This window comes from Tympanuchus pallidicinctus, unplaced genomic scaffold, assembly GCF_026119805.1.
Source record: "Tympanuchus pallidicinctus isolate F22 unplaced genomic scaffold, pur_lepc_1.0 scaffold3, whole genome shotgun sequence".
Taxonomy (NCBI): domain Eukaryota; kingdom Metazoa; phylum Chordata; class Aves; order Galliformes; family Phasianidae; genus Tympanuchus; species Tympanuchus pallidicinctus.
This window is the reverse complement of record NW_026294747.1, coordinates 59,736,527-59,754,416: the sequence shown is the minus strand read 5'-3', so window position 1 is coordinate 59,754,416 and position 17,890 is coordinate 59,736,527. Positions and strand designations below refer to the sequence as shown.

Sequence of the window (17,890 nt, the reverse complement as noted above, 5' to 3'; positions counted from 1 at the left end):
ACTTGGGTAAGCATGCACCAAAAGCTTCTTCCTCTTGAGCCAGATGCAGCATAACTGGAGGTCCCCAACAAGGGACGGGGTGCAGGGGGGGTATATATTTACTAAGAGCACAATAACAGCACCACAACAGGCTGCCCAGAGACACTGAGCCATCTGGTCTATGCAGATACTCGAGACGTGCCTGGATGCCACCCTGCTTGGGCAGGGCTTGGACTCGGTGATCTCCAGAAGGCCATTCCAACCCTTGTGATTCAGTGAATACTTGAGCATTTGTTTATGCAAAGTTTTGATGCCTGATGACAGAGCACACAGGATATGCGTTCCAGCATACCTTTACTGCAAGCTGTTTCAGTAAGGCTTTAGGAGATGAGTTCTTCAATGTATGTAGCCTTAGATGCTGACATGAGTGGATCTCATCAGTGATACCTGAGACCAACAGCAGGCAAAAAGTGGAAAAATAACACCACGCCACCAAGAAATCCTCCAGCCTACTATTTCAGATACCAACGTCAGCAAAAAACAGTAAAATCAAATTAAAAGCTGCTCCTGAGGTGTCAGAAGCATCCCACAGCCCCTAAGCATGACAAGGACAGCAGGATGCTCCCTCTGCACTTCTTACCCCCCATGAGAAGGGCCAGCAAGCTCCAGGATGGCGATTTCCAGCCTTCAGCTTCGCTCCTCTCACACTTTCCTGTGCTAAAGATTTGTTTGACCACCAAGGAAAGAGGTGAACACCCAACCAGAAAGCACAGGGCAAGGAAGGGAGAAAAGGGAGATCTAAAATGGGTCACAGGAAAGTTCAAAAGGAAACAAAAAAAAGGATTGGTTTTGAGGAGGGCTTTTCAGATGTTCACATAAATGCACCCCAATCCTCTGCAAATGCAAAAGAAGGACAGATTGCCTGTGAGTCAGTATGGCTGAATTCAAGCACCAGCGCTTGCCAGTTGCCAAGCACAAGGTAGATTCAGGCAAAAATGTTCATCCAGCTACTTTACATATTTTCAAGACAGCTTAAAGGGCCAAGAGGGAGAGGTGCCAGGGCAGCCCGAGGCAGCTGGCAGCACCACAGAACTGCAAGCCCTTACCATTGCATATTCCTCCTTCACAGCATCAAAGCAGAGATCACCACCGCCCCCAAACAGCCTTCTGCTGGAGAACACGAAGGAAAGCAGAGCTGCCAGCTCTTAGATAACAGAGGGTGGTGATCCACTGCCTTAAAATAGCTGCCACCTCCATTTTGCTCGCTGCAGAACCAGCTTTTAAACTGTTTCACGCCTAACCCAGCTATTGCAAGGATAGGAAAATCTGAAAACCCACTGCTAATAGGAGAAATTTTGGAAAAAGGGCTCTGCCAATAGGCACAGGAAGCCAGGCCTTTGGCAGCAACAGCTCCCTGTTTAGCATTACTAAGCACATAACCAATAGCTGCCTCTGATCAAATGATGTTTGCTTCGCATCGTCTCCCACTGCCAGGGCCCTCAAAAATCTGAGCAGCACAAGTGAAGGTTGTCCCTGTCCTGCCCCCAGTTTTCTTTCTGCTGAGAGGTGCTGTTACACAGAGCTTCCATCAGGCACCCCATGGGAGGCTGTGTTCTCTGTGCCTTTGGAGCATGAAGAAGCTGTCAGCAACTCAGCTCTCTGGTTATCACACAGCACAGTGCAAGCCTCTCAGCAGAACCAAGTCTTGAACAAAATGCACGTCCAGATGGCTCTGGGGATATCCAGAGACTCCACCACCTACCTGGGCAACCTGTGCCTGGGCTCCATAACACACACAGTAAAGAAGTGCCTCCTGATGGGCTCCTCAGCTCCAGTTTGAGCCCAGTGCCTCGTCCTGGCCTCAGCATCACTGAGCAGAGCCCAGCCCCGGCCCCTTGCAGCTCCTGTAGGAATTTGTGGCCATGGTGGATCTCCTGAGCCTCCCCTGCTCCGTGCTGAGCAGCCCCAGCCCTCCCAGCACGGCTGCCCCAGGCCCTGCAGCACCTTCCCTACACAGATCACAGAGCAGCTGAAGTTAGAAGAGACCTCTGGAGATCACCTCCACAGCCTCTGGGAAGAGTCTGGCCCCATCCATCCTCCTCCTCCCCCCTTCACATCCCCCCTCAAGTCTCCTCCAGGCTCTCTGTCACCTCAGCAGCCCTTCACTCGATTCACTCCACTCTACGCCCAGGTCTCTCTTGCACCGGGGACCCACAAGTGAACCCAGGGCTCCAAGCGAGGCCACCTCAGTGCTGCTCAGCAGAGAACCCCCTCCCTCACCCTGCTGCCACGTTGCTCCCAGTGCAGCCCGGGATGCCATTGGCCTTCTTGCCCACAGACACCCTGCTGGCTCCTGTCCCCTCGCATCCATCGGCCCTGCTCTGAACGCTGCTCAGCCCCCAGCCTGTGCTGGGGCACAGGGTTGTTCCTCCTCGTCTGCAGGGCCCTGCACTTGATTTCGTCGATTCCACCCATCTCTGCAGCTTGTTGAGATCCTTAGAAACAGCAGCACAGCACTCAGGGCCATCAGCCACCCTCCCCAGTTTTCTGTCAGCAGCAAACTTGCCAAGGAGGCTCTGCATTCACCTCCATTCCTTCATCCAGATCACTGATGAAGATGTTAAATGAGATTGGACCCAGGACTGCCAGTTCTCACCTTACTGTCCTCATCTAGTCCAGGCTTCTTGAGTTTGTCTATGAGGATATCATGGGATACTGTTTCAAAAACCCTGAAGGCCAGGAAGACAACATCTGCCCTCATCTCTCCAGCCAGCTGCACCAAGTCAGGCTCTCTCCCATGGCTCTTATCTCTCGTACTGAGAAGCCCAGAACTGGGGCAGGAGTGGCCTCACCAGAATACAATCAAACAACCCCTGACGTACTTGATAGGGACTGTGCTACCTGATCCCAACAGGAGGAACACCAGCATGGTAACCGTTGTCACAGCAGTAAGAACCAGAACTGATGCCGGATAAAGTTCAAGGAAGAGAACTGCAGAGCTCTGCCCTGGGGAGGAGCAGCTCCAACTGACCTCATTTCCTCTGCAGCACAGTTTCACAAGCTTGCCTTGAATCCTAGAATGGCCTGGCCTTGAAAAGGAGCACGATGCTCATCCAGCTCCAACCCCCTGCTACGTGCAGGGTCACCAACCTCCAGCCCAGGCTGCCCAGAGCCACATCCAGCCTGGCCTTGAATGCCTGCAGGGATGCTCGGTGCATACAGGTACAGAAGATGAGAAGACTCATTTCTCTCTTTCAAGATCTCAAGTTGCATCCTTTCTTACTTCAGTCATACGATGCATTTTAACTATGATTGTGTCTGTATAACCACGTTCGAGACTGAAGAAGGTGTTATTTCCTTCTGTTCCTTCTGTTTCCCTTTTCCACCTTATTTCTTCAGGGACAGGGACAAACCAAAGATGTTACAGCTGCTTCCTTGTTGATGAACACTGGAGCACTCCACCTGTGTGCCATCTTGGACTTGGATATAGATCCACTGTGAACAGTGCTGAGGGCCTCTTAACAGCCATGCCGGACCAAAACGTTGCCTAGATGAGCTTCTACCTTCATGCTGGTCCCTGATTTGCTCTTCCACCTTCCTTCTCCAGATTTCAGCACATCTCTTTGCTTTTTTTAAAGTGAGGTGGATGAATCAGTGAGATTCCTTCTAAGAGCAATGAGTTGGTGCCAAGGGCTGCTACTCAAAGCCCTGCAGTACGACTGCAGAACAAAATGAAGATGTGACACTCGCAGCCATCAGCAAGTGCCTCACCTCACCCAACAGAAAGCTTCCCCAGGAAGCAAACACCAACTCCTGTACACAGCAGCACGCAATGGCTCCCAAAACAGCACTCACTCCACACTATGTGCTGAACAGGCCCAGCAGCTGCTCCTTTTGCATTTTGGAAGGCTGCTTGGATGGACAGAGTTTAAAATGCAGCAGTCAGCCTGATGATAAATGGAGTAATGGAGTTAAGTGTGCAGGGAATGTAAAGCACAGCACATAGCACAGGTCCAAGACTCGACTTCAGCCTTCAGTGAGTTAGCATCTTAGCTAGAAACACATCTGCATGATTATTACAATGCTTTTGAAGTTCACTGCCCTTCTCATAGACAGCCAGCCACTGAGGTGACTGCTGGCCGCTTTTGCTCCTATTATATGGTACCATTTCATACAATCAGGCATTCTGATTAAGAAAAGAAATTACAGTCTTTAGTTTGGCATTCTGAAAAGCTAATGACCACCTTGCTCCAGGTTCTCACCCTCACAGTCCTTACCCATTTGCTAGGGAATGAGCTTTCAACAGCTGCATTTGTGCTGGCCACAGAGCTAACAGCTGTGTGCACCCACACACCACAGAGATCAGATTATTCCACACAGAGCAAGCAAGGAGGAGCTGCCTCTTGTACTTGTATTTATGAGATGCTCCTTGTAGAGGAGCCCCTGACCTGGAGCTACAGCAAGAATACAAACCAATTCTAGCTCAAGCCAAGGAGCCTGAAACAATACAGCAGTTAACGTGGCCTCACTGCATTGTAGGTGGATGTAAATACAAGCTTTATTTCTTGTTTTAAGTGCAGAAACAATGCATAGATTGCAAAGCTACTCAGCCCCAAGAAAACAGGAGTTCCTTGCCCTCAAATGACATGAGAGTATGTGTGTGTGCTTCCTCCAGCACCACTTCCTTTTTCAACTTGAAAATGCAGAAGGTGACCTGTCAGGAAGGAAGCACAACAGGGAAGCACTCCAGATACCTTGATAAATCAACACAGCTCTTACACTGGAGAAAGCTAAAGGAGCTCCTGAAAACAACTCCTGTTTATCACACAGCATTCCACAGCTCCTTCCTAAACTTCATGGATCAAAAAAGGCCCACAGACAATTCCTGAGAGCTGAGGGTAGTCAGCAAGGCTACAGCAGCAAAAGTAAGGCCAGCCATGGAGGCACAGGGCCACGTGCAGGCAGCTTCTGCTTCCAGAAGGTTGGACATGAGGGGGAACTTCAGTGCTATGAGAGCGGGGAGGGGCTGGAACAGCTGCCCAGAGAGGCTGTGATGCCCCGTCCATCCCTGGAGGTGTTGGAGGCCAGGTTGGATGGGGCCCTGGGCAGCCTGGGCTGCTGTGCAATGGGGAGGTTGGTGGCCCTGCATTGGTGGGGGGTTGGGGTTTGATGATCCTCAAGGTTCCTTCCAGCCCAAGCCATTCTATGATTCCAAGGAGACTCCACAAGCAATCTGGAACACCTGCTCCAATGATTCAATACCTTCACAGTAAAAAGCATTTTCTTACGTTTAAACAGAACCATTTGTGCTCCAGTATGTGCCTGTTTGCCTCTGAGTCTGGCACCAGCACCAGTGAGCAGAGCCCAGCCTTGTCCCCTTGCAGCTCCTGCAGGCTTTTATGGCCATGATGGATCCCCTGAGCCTCCCCTGCTCCAGGCTGGGCAGCCCCAGCCTCTCAGCCTCTCCTACCAGCACAGCTGCCCCAGGCCCTGCAGCAGCTTGGTGGCCCTGTGCTGGATTCTCCTCAGCACGCCCAGATCCAGAGCTGGACCCAGCACTGCAGGTACAGCTTCACTTCCTATTTAGTTAGGAAATCGGATGGAGATGCTTCGTTCCCTCTCTTCTTTTATCCCACACGGAAAGATGAAACCTGGCTATGAATGCTCCCCCAGAGCAGCAGCCCAGGCCAAGCAGGACTTGGCAGGACTCACCAGCAGGCCAAAATGCAGAGGCCAGTGAAGAGGATGATGGGGATGGGGTAGGAAGCACACAGCAGCCCGTGGTTGTAGAAGGCCCGCGATATCCTCTCACGCAGCTTTTCAGTCAGGGTCATCCTCAACCTCTGTCACCTAGCTGCCATCCCCAGGCACATCAGGGAGCCAAGCAGATCCAGCATGTGCAGCACCTCCAGGGCACCGTATCCCCCTACAAACAGAGAGGGAAAAAGGTCAAAAGGAAAATGAAAACAAACGTTACCATTGACATAAACATTACCTGCTTCGGAAACCTTTGCAGCTCCTCAGAAGAAAGGGAGAGTTTGTATGAGCCCAGAGGCAGCTGGATCAAATTATTGGGCTTTGTGTAGAAGAAAGGGCAGAAAATCTAAGAATGAGCACAGCTGCCATGAGCTGCAGCAGCAGAGCTAGGAAGGAAGGGCAGCAGCAGCGATGGATGGATGGATGGAAAGGATGGAAAGGATGGAAAGGATGGAAAGGATGGAAAGGATGGAAAGGATGGAAAGGATGGAAAGGATGGAAAGGATGGAAAGGATGGAAAGGATGGAAAGGATGGAAAGGATGGAAAGGATGGAAAGGATGGAAAGGATGGAAAGGATGGAAAGGAGGTTAGCAGTGAAAGAATTCAGCAGCACTCCAAGGAGGTGCCAAAATGCCAGTGAGAAAAGGAGGACCGAGGCTATAGCTGTGACAGCACTCCCAGGGAAGGGCTCCTGGACACTGAGCACCTCCAGCACGAGGACTCTGACACACAACAAAGGGATCAGCACAGCTTTTACAGCTCAGACAATCTAAAGAAAGTTATTTTTGCTTGGGGGAAGATGAAGGAGGGAGGAGGGGAAAGCATAAGTAGCCACAGTGCATAAGGCTGAGCCAGAGTACACTGCACAACAAGGTACCCAGTGCAGACGCCTCCTGTCACAGTGCATTTTGACCACGTCTACCAAGTGCAACCCAAACTGCCGTGTCAGAACTGGTCAGTGAGCTCTCATTCACCAAGAATAAAGCATACAGCATCAAAAGCCCTAGAAACAGTGGCTTTCTAGAAAAGGTGAAGCAAACAAACCCGTCCTCAAACTCTTTCCTCTGTCTCTGCAGGGGCTGAATGCAAAGCATGTGGCTCACAGCAGTGCACCCAGAAGGGAAGCCCTGAACGCAGGACACATTTTCCTGCCCAAGAGCTGTACTTTTATCTGAGAGGAAATGATGACATTTCCCAGCCTCCTGAGAGCAACAGGAGACCCAAAGCATGGCAGATAAGTCACTCCGACCACACCAAGATGCTATTCGTGGTTGCTCCACACAGCTCAATGCAAGGCCTAAATACAGGCTTAAAGCTTCTGCTCATCCAGCATTTGGAACTCATTTCATCACCCTCGATGGAAACAACACAAGAGGCTGGGGAGGCCCACAGGCAGGGAATCCACATAGGGTTATTTATACACTGTAAGGGGTCATTAGACATATTTGCCTGCTGAATATCCAGCAGTACCTGCACTGGAAACTCAGTCTGCATTGATGGAACTGGAAAGGAAATGACAAAAAAGTCAACTGGACCCAAAACTTCATCTCACTGGGGATCCTTCTCATCCTGAACGTGGCTGGAGCTACACAGCACCATGCTGGGACTCACAAACAGAGCCTGCCCCAATTGCAGGGTAGGTTATCCAGAAAGGTTTGGATGCCTTTGTAACCTAAAAAGAAATGGCTGAGCAAACAGGGCCTTGCTGTAGGGCTGGCTGGCTGCTCTGGGCTGCTCATTTAACCCAGCTTGGGACCAACACGTACCTGCAACAAAAAACACCACGCATGCACAGCTTCCCAACAGCGATTCTGGCTACCAGCACTGCACTGGAACAGCTTCTACCAAATGCAAAGAGGAAAAGGCAGTGTTCACTTGCTTCACCTGCTGTGAAACATCAGCATTAACAAGAAAATTCAGGTGTTCCACATCCAATATTTGCTTACTGGTTGTTTGAGAGCCCAACACCCCATTTTGAAATCTCTTCAGCTTTGCACAACAGCAGTGCTCACAAGGATAAAAGCAGGAATCGTTCAAATAAAACCCGATATAAGGACAACTATTAAAACAGAACCTGTTCTGAGGACTTTCCGTGTTGTTTTTTTGCATGACTGCAAATCCAAGACAAGGTCTGAACAGCAGCAAACAGCAGCAGGACAACTCCTTAAGTTCTTTATTATGAGAGCAGCGAGGTGCTGGAACAGCTGCCCAGAGAAGCTGTGATGCCCCGTCCATCCCTGGAGGTGTTGGAGGCCAGGTTGGATGGGGTTCTGGGCAGCCTGGGCTGCTGTGCAATGGGGAGGTTGGTGGCCCTGCATTGGTGGGGGTTGGAGCTCTGTGATCCTTGAGCTCCCTTCCAACCCAACCGTTCTGTGATTCCTTAAGGCCTTGCCATACAGCACACTGTGCACCTCGCCCCCTTCAGTTACAAGAGATGGGGGCCCAGGGAGACAGAGTACAGGAAACTGAAGTTGAATTTAATTGCTACTTATTTGCTCAGACAACACTGGCACAGGCTGCCCAAGGAGGCTGTGGATGCCCCATCCCTGCAGGCATTCAAGGCCAGGCTGGATGTGGCTCTGGCAGCCTGGGCTGCTGGTTGGCTACCTGCACACAGCAGGGGGTTGGAACTGGATGAGCACTGTGCTCCTTTGCAACCCAGGCTGTTCTGTGATCCTATGAAAGAAGGTTTACTAAGAACAGAGATGCATAGAAGTACCCTGGTTGCTCTGGGCTGTTGCCACCAGACCACCAACAGCTGCTCTGTAAGCACACAGAGGCAGGATGGGCATCCAGGAGATCAGATCCATCAATCCAGCTTGGACTTCCAAGCAGCTTCCATCTGCACAGGCATTAGTTATAAACTTCAAAGTTGCACAAAATAAGAGGAGACAGCAGCACTGATGCTGCTTGAGACTAAAGGCAGCCAGAGCACATCAGGAGCCTTCTGGCACACGAGGGAAAACAGACCTGATGCAGGGTGCAGTGAGACCCTGAGCCACAGAACAGCACCCAGTGAGAAGCCCTCTACCAGCCCTGTGCCACCTCCTGCACACAGCAGCACCTGTATGTCCTCCAGGGACACACACACAGCTGCAGGAACTCCTGCAGAGCACACGAAGCCAGAGAGATGATCAGTGATAAGAGTTTATTGCCTGAGCTTCCATCTGTGCTCCACCTGCACAGGTCTCCCCATCTCTCTCCCTGCAGTGCTGGATGCTCTGGTCCCTTCAGTGGAAGGAGCAATGCAGCTGCTGCTGGAGCACTCACATTCCAGCCCAAAGCATCCTGGTCTCAGCAAAGGGATAACAAAGAGGGGAACACTCCACGTTTTCCACACTCTGCAGTGATTCTGACCACTGATGTGTGAGTTCTCCTGCAGAGAGAGGGCCAGGAACCAACGCTTCTGAGGACTTCAGAGATGGGAAAGCAAGAAACATTGCCCAAGACACAAACCTCCTTCATAGAAACGCTACACAATCAGCTCTCACACAAGTTCCTATTCTCCATTTGCATTCCCATGAGAAGAATAACGTGCTTTGTGCTGCCAGAGGACACGGAGGTCACAGGGAACAGAAGGCTTCCTATGGGAAAAGCACAAAGCGCTCACCCTGCAGGCTGGGGCTGCCTTCAGCACAGGGCAACCTGCACCTCCTCAGCCCAGGGCTCTTCTTTCTGTATCCAGCAAGGAGAAACTCTGCAATAAATTGAACTACAGGCTACTTTCCCTCCATGCCACAGATATCAGCCAAAACAGGCTGGATGCGGCTCTGGCAGCCTGGGCTGCTGGTTGGTGACCCTGCACACAGCAGAGGATTGGAACCAGATGAGCACTGTGCTCCTGTGCAACCCAGGCCATCCTATGGCTCTGTGAACAGCAATTCCCTGTATCCATCCTCTATTATATGTTTATTTCCACTGCCTTACTTACAGAGCAGTGCATTAGGTAGCACCTTCCTGCTGGAGATGAAGGGATAGGCTGCTCCATGTGAAGAACCACAGAACAAGAGGTATGCTACAGAAATCACTACAAAAACGTCAGAAAACAGGACTGCAAAGCTTACTCCTCTTCCTGCACTCACCAAAGGAAGCACCTTGCCAACCACAAGTAAATGTTTCCCAATCTTTTCTTCCCAGCATCAGAGCTCTTGCCCAAACTAATGGTCGCCACCAATGCCCTGGTCCCCACTGTTCACTGCACAGGAGGAAACAGCTTCTTTTGAAGTGCAGAATCACAGAATGCCTTGGGTTGGAAGGGACCTCAAGGCTCACGAAGCTCCAACCCCCCACCAATGCAGGGCCACCAACCTCCCCATTGCACAGCAGCCCAGGCTGCCCAGGGCCCCATCCAACCTGGCCTCCAACACCTCCAGGGATGGACGGGGCATCACAGCCTCTCTGGGCAGCTGTTCCAGCCCCTCCCCGCTCTCACAGCACACAACTTCCCCTGACATCCAACCTCCAGCTGCCCTCCCTCAGCTCCAAACCATTTCCCTCGTCCTGCTGCCATCTCCCCTTGCACAGAGCTGACTCCCCTCCTGGCTGCAGGCTCCCTTCAGGCACTGCAGGCTGCACTGAGGTCACCCCGCAGCTTCTCTCCTCCATGCTGAACAAGCCCAGCTCCCTCAGCCTGTCTTTGTAGGGAGGTGCTGCAGCCTCTGAGCATCTTTGTGGCTCCTCTGGACCCTCTCCAACAGCTCCCTGTCTTTCTTGTCTTGGGGTCCCCAGCCCTGGACACAGCACTGCAGGAGGGGCCCCACAAGAGCAGAGCAGAGAGGGACAATCACCTCCCTGTCCCTGCTGCTGCCATCTTTGTGTAGTCCTGGCTTGGTTCATCAGACTGCAGGGATTGGCTTTTCATGGTTTTGCTGTAGTCAGGAATTCAGCAATTCAATGATACAGAAGCCACAGTTATAACAAGCTAACTAAGAACTGCCAGGAGATTTGGGAAAGACAAGGAACATGCAGAACTCCAACAAATGAGAGCCAGAAAGCCTTTCCCAAAAGACTTTTTCCAACCTACCTGACCACACTCTATCTAAGACTGCACCGAATGCAGTGGCAATTCAGTTCATCCACTTGAGCAGGGAACGTGAAGCATTCAGAACTACTGCCCAACATATTTATGCCTGAATCTCTCCATCAGTTGGATCAGCAGCAGTTTGCTATAGCTCAGCCAACTAAAGCTTCTCCCAGCACCAGCTCTGCTGCACAGCTCTGCAGCACCCCACCAACCCAGCGCAGGCAGGGCACGCACAGCTACACTGCAGTGTGATTCCTTACAGAGCTCAACAGGAACCAGAATAAAGAACAAAATGAGGGCTCTCATCTGTTCAGATGGCACGAGGTCAGACTTCCTTCCCACGTGGCACCAACCCAACAGGATCAGATCAAAGCATTACTGGAATTATCTCTGTATTTAGAGCTCCCAGCAAGCTAAGCACAGAGCAGCAGGCTTGGGCAGTGAGTCTGCATTCACATGAAAATCTCAATGGACAACTGAAGTTATGTCTTTCCAGGAATATGAGCCCCAAATAAAAACCCACCGCTTTGCAGAACAGCAAAGGGAAAAAAAACATAGACTGGAGGTCAGTAAGCTGCATATGGACAGAAATGGATTTAAGAGAGGCTGAAGGATCACAACGAGAGTCTGATTCTTTTAACAGAGGGAACTAATCAGTCCCACAGGGAACAGTGTTGTTCAACATACAAGTTACCTGAAAAACAGGTGTAACACTGACATGGGTGTGCAAAGGAAGGCTCATGCTGCATCCAGGCTGGATGTGGCTCTGGGCAGCCTGGGCTGCTGGTTGGTGACCTGCACACAGCAGGAGGTTGGAGCTGGATGAGCACTGTGGGCCTTTGCAACCCAGGCCATTCCATGATTATGATTCTAAACTACCTGCTGCCACTGATAGATCAGATCCTGGGGTCCTGCTGTCCAGTCCTCCTCCTCCTCCTCCTCCTCTCAAAGAGGAAGCACAGCAGAACTGGAAAAAGGTGCAGAAGAGTTGAACAGGAGATCAAAGATACAGAGCAGCTTCCTTAAAACCAAACACAAACAACATGGGAAAGCTTTTCGATGTGGGAAAGATGTTATCAGCCAATGGATACAACAGACCTCGCAGAGAGCAGCAGAGGACACTGAGGAGAAGGGCTGCTCCCCCAGCACAAGGACTACGTGGCATCTAACAGAACTACACAGCATCAGCTGGGAATGAACACACGGCTCAGCTGTGAAATCTTTACCCCAGGACATCAACTACATCCTATGGGTTAAAAAAAAAACACCTACCCAGCATTTAAGGAAAATGGGGAGGTTGGTGGCCCTGCATTGGTGGGGGGTTGGAGCCTCGTGATCCTTGAGGTCCCTTCCAACCCAACCTTGCTGTGACTCAGATCCTATGAAAGAAGCCAAGCAGACCTGTGAGCCTGACCCACAGCCATTCCTGTGCCATGCACCTCACAAGGCTGCTTTTAGAATCATCTGCTGCTTTTTGTTACTGATGTGGCTGCTTTTCAAGTGGACAGGGAATTGGTTTCACCTGTAAATATCAAGGACTGATGCAACACCCACTGCCATTACACAGCAGTGCTCCACCATTACATGTCAGGGTCCCAACCCACTTCACCTCAGCCAAGTGCTCCTGCCCAGCAGAGCCTTCCACCATCTTCTGACCCCAGATGGAGCAGCACCGATTGCAGGATGCAGACAGGAACCAACAGACAACCTTCCATCTTTTTCAGGATATATCCTATAGGAATGCACTGACAGGGCATCAAACCTGTTACTCTGAGATTTCTGAAGTGCAGAGATCAGCCATTCCTACTGAAACAACACAGCTCCAAGTGTTGTTGTCCCTCACCCGTGGCCCTATAGCTCCCCTGCTGCAATGTGAAGTGGCTGTGCCTCCCTTTCTGTTTCCTCCTCAGGAAGCCATCATCCTTGCACAGCAGTCACTCCCAGCCTTCAGACAGCACCCCAGGAGCACAGGCACCCCTGAGCCTCCACAGGCCCACACCACATCTGTGCTCCTGCCATGACGGCTGTTCCTACGAATGCCATTTTCTAAACCTCTCTGCAAGATCAGCACTTTGCCCAGGCTTTTTGCTTGCAACATGAAATCCACAGGGTAGTGCTGGATGTCCAAGTGACCAAGCTTTGTCAAAACCCATCCCCAGCATCGTGTGAGAAGTTTCCCAGTAACAGAATCACAGAATGGCCTGGGTTGCAAAGGAGCACGATGCTCATCCAGCTCCAACCCCTGCTGTGTGCAGGTCGCCAACCAGCAGCCCAGGCTGCCCAGAGCCACATCCAGCCTGGCCTTGAATGCCTGCAGGGATGGGGCATCCACAGCCTCCTTGGGCAACCTGTGCCAGTGCCTCACCACCCTCTGGCTCAAAAACTTCCTCCTCATATCCAACCCAAACCTCCCCTGGCTCAGTTTCAAACCATTCCCCCTTGTCCCATCACCACCCACCCTCAGCCAGCACCTTCAGGACACTGTTCATGGAACTGAGAAATACTGACAGCAGCTGTTTGCTGCCAATGCACCCATCCAACAGTCATCCACTTCTCTGCAACGTTCTGCAGCTGCTGTTACTCACTGGCATCATCAAACAAAGATCCCTTCCCTAAGGCTGGGAATCCATCCACTGCTCAGGATGCATCTCCTGGGTCAGAGGAATCAAGACAGAAATTGGAATTAATGACCTCTACTTGGATGTGGGCCCTGGACGTGGCTCTGGACAGCCTGGTCTGGTTGCTGATGACCCTGCATATAGCAGGGGGTTGGAAATAGATGAGTGTTGTGGTCCTCTGCAACCCAAGCCATTCTGTGATTTAAAACAAAGTGAAGAAGAACTGTATGTTCTTCTGCTTCCCACCCAGAACTGCTCTGCACAGCTAAACGGCCCTTCCACAGCACATACTGCAAGACATTGTGCCACAGTGAATGCTTAACGTCCCACACCTCACAGAGCTGCTGGAGGAAACGTGGGAGTTGAACAGCATTTTCAGAAGGTGCACAGAACGAGCAGCACATCCACCAGAACGCACAGCCCACTGCAGCACTGCTCTCTCCAAGGCCAGCGCTTTGCCTGCAGGCACAGAGGATGGGGATGGATTGAGAGCCCTGCCAGGCAAAGCTCAGCTGCAGCCTCCTGCAGTGTGCACACTCAGCAGACTCTCTGCACGCACCCACGACGACCTGCAGGTACAAGTTTGGGCAGAGGATTAGCAGTTTTAAGCAGTCGTTTGCATCGATCCATTGCTACCAGGAAATCTGTAAGTCTTTCCCCTCGAAAGCTCTTCTGCTTCAGAGGGAAAGCTCGAGGAGGTACAAAGAATGAGGAAAGCAGAAGCGTGAGGGGTCTGAAGCGATTCATTCAGAAAAACACTTCCCTGATAAAGGGTAAAATCCACAGAACAGCCAGCAGGAGAACGTGGTGATGGCTCACCTACGTGGGCATAAGAAACACTTCGCCATCCAGAGAGCACAGCTGGCTGCGAGGAAGGCTGAAGAGCTCCCTTAGGCACCTTCCCCTCACAGCTCTCCACTGCCCACACCAAGCACCACCACGTCTCCAAACTCCATTTCAGTTCCCATTTCAGGTGGGAGTTTGGCTCCTGCCTCCCACGGCTGCCAGGGAAAGCATGCAAGGAGCTCCTGGAGCCGGAGGAGGAGAGCGGAGCGCTCCCACACGGCTCTGTGGGGTGCTGCCCATCCTGCTCCACGCAGAGCCGCCCTCCAACTCCCACAGCTTCAGTGGCATTCTCACTCTGAACCCTGGAGGGCTGGAAGCGCTGCCTGCTAATTAGCAGCTATTCACAGGCAGGATGCCAAGTGACAGAAATGAGAGCCACTGACACCGCTGTGACCACATACCCTGCGAAACGGGAAGCAGAAATGAAGAACTCCGTATGCATTTCCCTGCATTGTTCCCTCCAGAAAAAAAAGCCACAAAATGCATTAATCAGAACCACTTTCGTTACAGAAAGACAAGAGAGCTCCTTAACATCTGCAGCGCTGAGGAGGCACAGGGGAATCCAGGCAGCTGTAAGGTGACTCATTTGCATGGGATTGATTTTCAACAGGTTCTAGATTACCGAAGAAACGTTTGGCAAGGCTGAACAAGCGAGCAGGGCTGTCAGCATAGGACAAAGGGAGCTTTCTGTTATCTCCAGCATCACGCACAACTAAATATTTTCCTTTCTAATAATGCACCACTAACAGACAGGGCTGGCAAACCATTAAGCTCTTTCTCCCCAGCAGCGAAACAACGCTGTTAGATAACAAAGTCTGACTCCAGCATTGTCTTCTGAGAACAGCCCGGCCATTATCCCCACCTATCTTTATCACAATGCTCCATACAAGATTAATGCAGCTTTTACCAGAAAAACGCAACTCTCCTCCTCTCACAGAAGCATAGAATGGCCTGGGTTGCAAAGGACCACAATGATCACGTAATTCCAACCCCTTGCTGTGTGCAGGGTCGCCAACCACCAGACCAGGCTGCCCAGAGCCACATCCAGCCTGGATCCTCTCCTCATTCATCACTGCTCTCTCCCACCAGCTGTAACTCACTGTTCAATGGGCAGGAGCCTCAGAATTCCATGCTCTTCCCAAGGGAATCCAGTTGTGCAGAAAACGCAGCGGCCATCCCGAAACGTCAGCGCTGTGTGGTCACCTGAGGACACAAAGCACACCCTGAGGACACAAAGCACACCCTGAGGACACAAAGCACACCCTGAGGACATCACCCCCATGCTCTGACCCTCCGCTCCTTTTTGGAATTTGGGCTGAGAAATAACATCTCACCGACTGGGCAGCCGAGGGCTGTGCTGCAGAACTTCCTCGTGTTCCTTAAAACCCTCATTTCAATGCACCATGCCAGGACAGGGCAGCAAGAGGAAAGAGCACAGCAGCCCCAGTGTAACAGCAGGTGGGAAGGGCTGACCCCCAAGGTGTTGCCCAAGGAGGCTGTGGATGCCTCATCCCTGAAGGCATTCCAGGCCAGGCTGGATGTGGCTCTGGGCAGCCTGGGCTGCTGGTTGGTGACCTGCACACAGCAGGGGTTGGAGCTGGATGAGCATCGTGCTCCTTTGCAACCCAGGCCAGTCTATGATTCTATGTCACCCCCCCTCCACTCCATTAAGCTGCACTGTAGACAGGTGAGTACTTCTGCTCATCAATCTGTACCTGTTGCACTGTTCGATACCTTTACTTATGAAATAAGATTAAGGTGAATTCTCTAAGCACAGTTACAAGAACTTGAAGAACTGACATGCCTGGCAATCCACTGGATAAACCAACAGCAAGTAAGCACAGCTCTCCGCAGAGAACACTTGTCACCTTTCACTCATCACTCAGACTCTGGCACTTCAAACACTACTTTAATGCTCCTGAGAGGAAAAAAAGAAAAATCACTATGGATCCTCTGCTCTTTTGTGCCATTTGTATGCTTGATTCTCATCTGGAGAGACAGCCAGCACAGCACCACTGTCAGTGGGCACAGAGCTGTCCTGGTGGCAGCCTGGCCTCTGCCTTGCATAGGTAACCCAGGGCGTATCACAGCTGTACGTGAAACCTATGGCAGTTACAGCAGCAAAGAGCTCATGGCACAGCTGAAAGGAAGCTTCACTTTCCACAGGGAGGCTCTGAGAAAAGAGCTGAGGGTTATTTTGGTGTTAAGGCCACAGCTCTGTCCTGGCTGTAGGACCAACACACCAACACTTGTGTGCGGATGCAGATCGCTCAGCTTCAGCCCAACCTCAGGAATCACAGAACAGCCTGGGTTGCAAAGGAGCACGATGCTCATCCAGCTCCAACCCCTGCTGTGTGCAGGTCACCAACCAGCAGCCCAGGCTGCCCAGAGCCACATCCAGCCTGGCCTTGAATGCCTGCAGGGATGGGGCATCCACAGCCTCCTTGGGCAACCTGTGCCAGTGCCTCACCACCCTCTGGCTCAAAAACTTCCTCCTCATATCCAACCCAAACCTCCCCTGTCTCACTTTAAAACCATTCCCCTTGTCCCATCACCACCCTCCCTCACACACAGCCATTCCCCTCCTGTTTATCTGCTCTCTTCAAGCACTGAAGGCCACCATGAGGTCTCCCCCCAGCCTTCACTTCTCCAAGCTCAACAAGCCCAGTTCCCTCAACCTTTCCTCAAGCAGAGCTGCTCCAGCCCTATGAGCACCTCAGTGCCTCCTCTGGACCTGCTCCAAGAGCTCTGTGCCTTTCTTGTGCTGGGGGCCCCAGGCCTGGACGCAGCGCTGCAGATGCGGTCTTACAAGAGCCGATAGAGGGGGACGATCACCTCCCTGTCCCTGCTGGCAGCCCCTTTTTCACTGCAGCCCAGAACACAGCTGGCCTTCCGGGCTGCCATCGCACACTGCTGCCTCATATCCAGCTTCTGTTCCACCAGGACCCCCAAGCCCTTCTCTCAGGACGTTCTTCCCGCAGCCCCTACGAACACCTGCCATTAAACACACGGAGCTGGGACACCCGCGCTCCGCAGCGCTCTGCCGCACGGAGCTCCGCCACGCCGCATCGGAGCTCAGCGGGGCCGCGGGGCAGCGCGCGCCTCACGCAGGGCAGCGGAGCGCAGAGCCGAGCAGCGAGCGGCACCGCACGATGCGCTGCAGCCCCGCACGGACCTTTGTTCTCCCCCCGCCCGCCCCCTCCCCTCGGCCGCCATTTATCGCCCCTCGGCCGCACCCCCGGGCCCGCCCCGACCGCGGCGGCCCTCAACCCCTGCGATCCCCGAGAATAGAGGAGAAAAATCGCTCCGAGGGGATAAAAGCGATCGGGGTCGGGGCGGGGCCGCGGGGCCGCACGCGGTAACGGGGCGCTCCGGGAGCGGCGGCGCCTCCGCTCCGCTCCGCACCTCACGGCCTCCGCTGCTCCGCCGCGGGTCCGGCCGGCCGCTTCTCAGCGGGAACACGCAGAACGCCTTTCTTTCTTTCTTTCTTTCTTTCTTTCTTTCCTTCCTTCCTTCCTTCCTTCCTTTCTTTCTTTCTTTCTTTCTTTCTTTCCTCCCTTCCTTACCGGCGCCGTACCCGCGGTTTTCCTTCCCCGTCCCGGCCGTTCCGTCCCTTTACTTCCCCCCCAATCCTCCCCTCGCGCTTTCCGCCGCGCTCCGCCCGCC

At 52.4% G+C, this 17,890-nt stretch overlaps 1 protein-coding gene across 7 annotated transcripts in view; it reads right to left on the bottom strand.

The window, feature by feature from the left end:
- The window catches only part of SCAP (SREBF chaperone), a 52,008-nt gene extending 34,128 nt beyond the window's left edge, over nt 1–17,880 (bottom strand). The window contains exons 1-4 of one of the 7 annotated variants that reach the window (XM_052695030.1): nt 17,630–17,880; nt 15,325–15,427; nt 7,504–7,621; nt 5,692–5,905 (exon numbers count right to left, since the gene is read on the bottom strand). In XM_052695030.1, the coding sequence (XP_052550990.1) occupies nt 5,692–5,813 (122 nt within the window). In that variant the 5' untranslated portion in view covers nt 5,814–5,905; nt 7,504–7,621; nt 15,325–15,427; nt 17,630–17,880. Of the gene's footprint in view, nt 1–2,635; nt 3,626–5,691; nt 5,906–7,503; nt 7,622–15,324; nt 15,428–17,629 lie in introns of those variants that run through there. The other 6 variants (XM_052695029.1, XM_052695027.1, XM_052695031.1 and 3 more) reach the window with 6 other exon arrangements.
- Between the last annotated feature and the right edge of the window lie 10 nt (nt 17,881–17,890).